The sequence below is a fragment of the Equus caballus genome, chromosome X (genome assembly GCF_041296265.1).
Source record: "Equus caballus isolate H_3958 breed thoroughbred chromosome X, TB-T2T, whole genome shotgun sequence".
Classification (NCBI taxonomy): Eukaryota; Metazoa; Chordata; class Mammalia; order Perissodactyla; family Equidae; genus Equus; species Equus caballus.
This window is the reverse complement of record NC_091715.1, coordinates 66,640,859-66,644,317: the sequence shown is the minus strand read 5'-3', so window position 1 is coordinate 66,644,317 and position 3,459 is coordinate 66,640,859. Positions and strand designations below refer to the sequence as shown.

Sequence of the window (3,459 nt, the reverse complement as noted above, 5' to 3'; positions counted from 1 at the left end):
GAAGTGGGAGTTCTTTTTCATGCATAGTAATGAGAACATCCTTAAATGAAACCATTTCGTGATGTCTTTCACTGAGTGAAACCTTAACTCAGGACCTAAATCCTTCCCTGGAAAACACTCCACTTCAGGCCACCATCAAGACCACAGGCCCATTCCTCCTCCTAAAAGCCTCATCTGTGCCCCCACTCCTGCTCCCTAACCCTCCAGCATTCCTTTGCTGAAGTGGATCCTGGAATACGAACTCTATACGAAGTTAGATACACAGAAACAGAGAACTAGGTATTTTTTAAAGTGCTTTAATTGTTTAAGCATAATATTTTTTTTATTTTTAAAGTTCATATATTTTACTTTAGAACATTTGGTGTTACAAAGAATTTTTTTAATGAATTTAAGCAACTTCACTGAAATACACAATCCAAAGATTAAGAATTTTTAAATTGTGTACTGAAAATCATTTCACTTTCACTACTATTTGGCAAATTCAAGACACCAACAAGTCTCAAATATCAACAAAAGCACACTGCTCACTTTTTTTGCCCCATGCCGGTTGTAGGTATGACAAAATGGATTAACATTTTTTAAAACATCTTTTTAATACTTCTCTATCACTAACAATTAAGGAAAATTACTAAATTCGGATCTTTCAGCCTTCACATCAGTTGTAGATATAACAAAGTGGATCAACTCCATTAATACTTTAAAAAATCTTTTTTAATACTTTTCTATCTCTAAGAATTAAGGAAAATTATTAAATTCACATCTTTCACATGTCACACCAGTGATAGATATAACAAAGTGGATCAATTACTTGAATAAAGCCCTACCCTTTCGCGTCTCTGAGCACAAAGGAAACTCACTAGCTCACACGTCCCTGACGGGGGTTAAGCTACCTGTCGGTTTGTCTCTTTTTGCTTCACACCAGTTGTAGATCTAATGAAATGGACGGACTCCTTAACTCAAGTCCTGGCTCTCCCTATCTTTAACAAAAGAAATTAAGTTGAGATCTTTCGCACCTTCAAGTAACCCTTCTCTAGCCTATCGGTTTATGTATCCTTACTTTCTACACTTAACGCCTACATTAAACGTCTAAATTTAACAAACGCTATTACTGAGAATTTTGCAAACATCTAAAGAACTAAAATTAATTCGGAACAACACAAGTTTTTATGAAAAAACAAAACAAAGTAGTGGAGGAGGTCTCGTGCACGGCTCGCCACGTCTCCCGAGTGACCCGGCCGAAGGACACGCGAAGCCCGCAACAGTCCGGGATGCGCTGGTTTCTAAAGGACTAAGCACAAGGCGTTCACACGGCCTCGCGGGCACTAAACTCCAGCTTCAGCTGAGGAAGGCGACACAGTCAGGGCACAGGCTGCAGATCCCGAGCTAAACTCAGTTTCCTCAGGTTAAGAACGCATCAAACCAAACTTCCAATTTCATATCCCCGCCCCCCCCAATTATTTGCAAGGTGACCAATTCTCATCGATGAGGGAGGCAAAGACCCTTAAGGGCAAGAAGCGGCGAGAACTTATCAAACTCAGTCCCCTCGGAGAGCACCGTGCAGGCGCTCTCCTAGGGGGGGCAGGTCCCTCGCCGCCGGAGCAGCAACAGAGGCACCAGAGCGGCCGGACGGTGGCGGGGGGGGGGGGCGGGGGGGGGCCGGGGGGGGCGGGGAGAACGCGAGGGGACGCTGAATTCTGAGTAACAGAAAGAAAACAGAGAAAACCGAAGGAAAAAAACAGAGCCTACTGAGGAGACGCGGCGGCGGCTTCAGCGGCGACGGCGACGGCGATGGCGACGGCAATGGCGGCGGCAATGGTGGCAGGCTCGGCGGCGCCAGGGCCTAGAAGAGGCACGGGGCGGCGCCCCCGACGGCGCCGGCCTCCAGCGGCTTCACCGAGTTGTAGTGCTCCCCGAGGCTGCAGGAGTAGCGCAGGTAGACGAGGGTGAGCGGCTTCTTGGCGTACTCCTCCCCGATGACGAGGACGGGAGAGTAGGCCTGGATCACCTCGATGGGGGTCTGCAGGACGTGCGACAGGGCCCTCAGCTCGAGCTGGCCTCCCCACAACGCGCTGTGCACGATGTCGTCGCAGTAACTCAAGAAGCTGTCGCGGCTGCAGGTGTCGCCGGTTTCGGAGTCGCTGAAGAAGGGCAGGAAGTCGTCGACGTGCTTCCTCAGGTAGTTGGCGGTGCGACGCCGCAGGCTCTCCACGGTCACCGGGAACACCAGCTGGTCTTGGATGGCGCGGTACATGCAGTGGCCGTCGGCTGGGATTTCCTTCATCTCCAGATTTCTGGCCTCCAGGATGGCGGAGAGCTTCTCTTCCTCGTCGTCGTGGCGGAAGCCGGCCTGACGCTCCGCCTCCACCTCAGCGATCCTCTCCAGGCGCGCTGCCTCCTCGGCCGCCCTTCGTTCGCGCCTTCTTTGTGCCTTTGCGAGGCGGGGAGGCTGGTTCTCGAGATCCATCTTGGCAAGATCTTCAGTGACAGAATCGAGGTTGCTGTCATCGGGAAAACTCTCTTGGAACTTCTCCAGCTCCTGCTGGTGCTTCTGCTCCATCTCGGCCTTGAGGCGGGCGACGTCGAGGAGCAACTGCTTTCTTCTCTCCTTGTCGCTCTTGGGGACAGAGTTCTTCATGCTCTGGATGCGGGCCTGCAGCTCTTTCTTTTCGCGGTAGTGGCGTCGTACCATCCGCTGTGAATCTTCCATGTTGTTAATCTAAGTTTGGGGGAGCTAAAGTACCGGCTAGAGTGCTGACTAACAGCGCAAACCGCAGACGGGCTACGCGCCTCAGCCGCCCCTGTCTGCCGCACTCTGCGCGCCTCACCCGCCCGTCGTCCTCCCCTTATTCACGGCCCTCTCTGCCATTGGCTACTGTCTCTCCATGGCCACGCCCCCAAGCACGCCTGGCACTACGATTGGCTGTTGGGAGACCCTGAATACGCCCTTTTTAGACCCCGTAGCAACGGTTGCTTCCAGTTTTAGCGAGATTCGAATCTCGCGGGTAAGATCCCGAGGGTTAGATCCCGCGAGTTACCCCACCTTTACGTATTATGTGCAGCAATTGGGCTTGTAGACCTTTTTCATGAACTCTTACTCCCGGCTTCATTTCCAAGCCTGAACACAGTGCAGACTCTAGTCGTGCCTGAGAATTACATGACAAATACCATACCACCAGCTGAATGTGCTCTGACGTTGGACTTCCCGTTTTGCCTAGTGTTCAGGAGGCAATGTGGCTTTCTACGATTTTTCAGATCCCTTGATTGGCAAACCCTTAATTTTGTGTATCAGAACAAAGATATTTCCTTACGTTCCTGGGAACATAGAGTGCTTTCAGTATGGGCTTCAAATCCGCCCTGTCCCATTTCAGTGTAAGAAGGCAACAGCTGCTCTCCTTAAAGTCATTCTCTACAACCAAGCAGACCTCTTAGCTTGTGCCAACAGAATGCACCTACCCTAAA

General features: G+C 50.5%; 1 protein-coding gene across 1 annotated transcript; it reads right to left on the bottom strand.

Annotated features, from left to right (window-relative positions):
• Positions 1-316: 316 nt before the first annotated feature.
• Positions 317-2,854, bottom strand: LOC138921892 (OTU domain-containing protein 6A-like). The gene has a single exon (XM_070257755.1). The coding sequence runs from the start codon at positions 2,705-2,707 to the stop codon at positions 1,841-1,843; it is 867 nt and encodes a 288-aa protein (XP_070113856.1). The 5' UTR covers positions 2,708-2,854; the 3' UTR covers positions 317-1,840.
• Between the last annotated feature and the right edge of the window lie 605 nt (positions 2,855-3,459).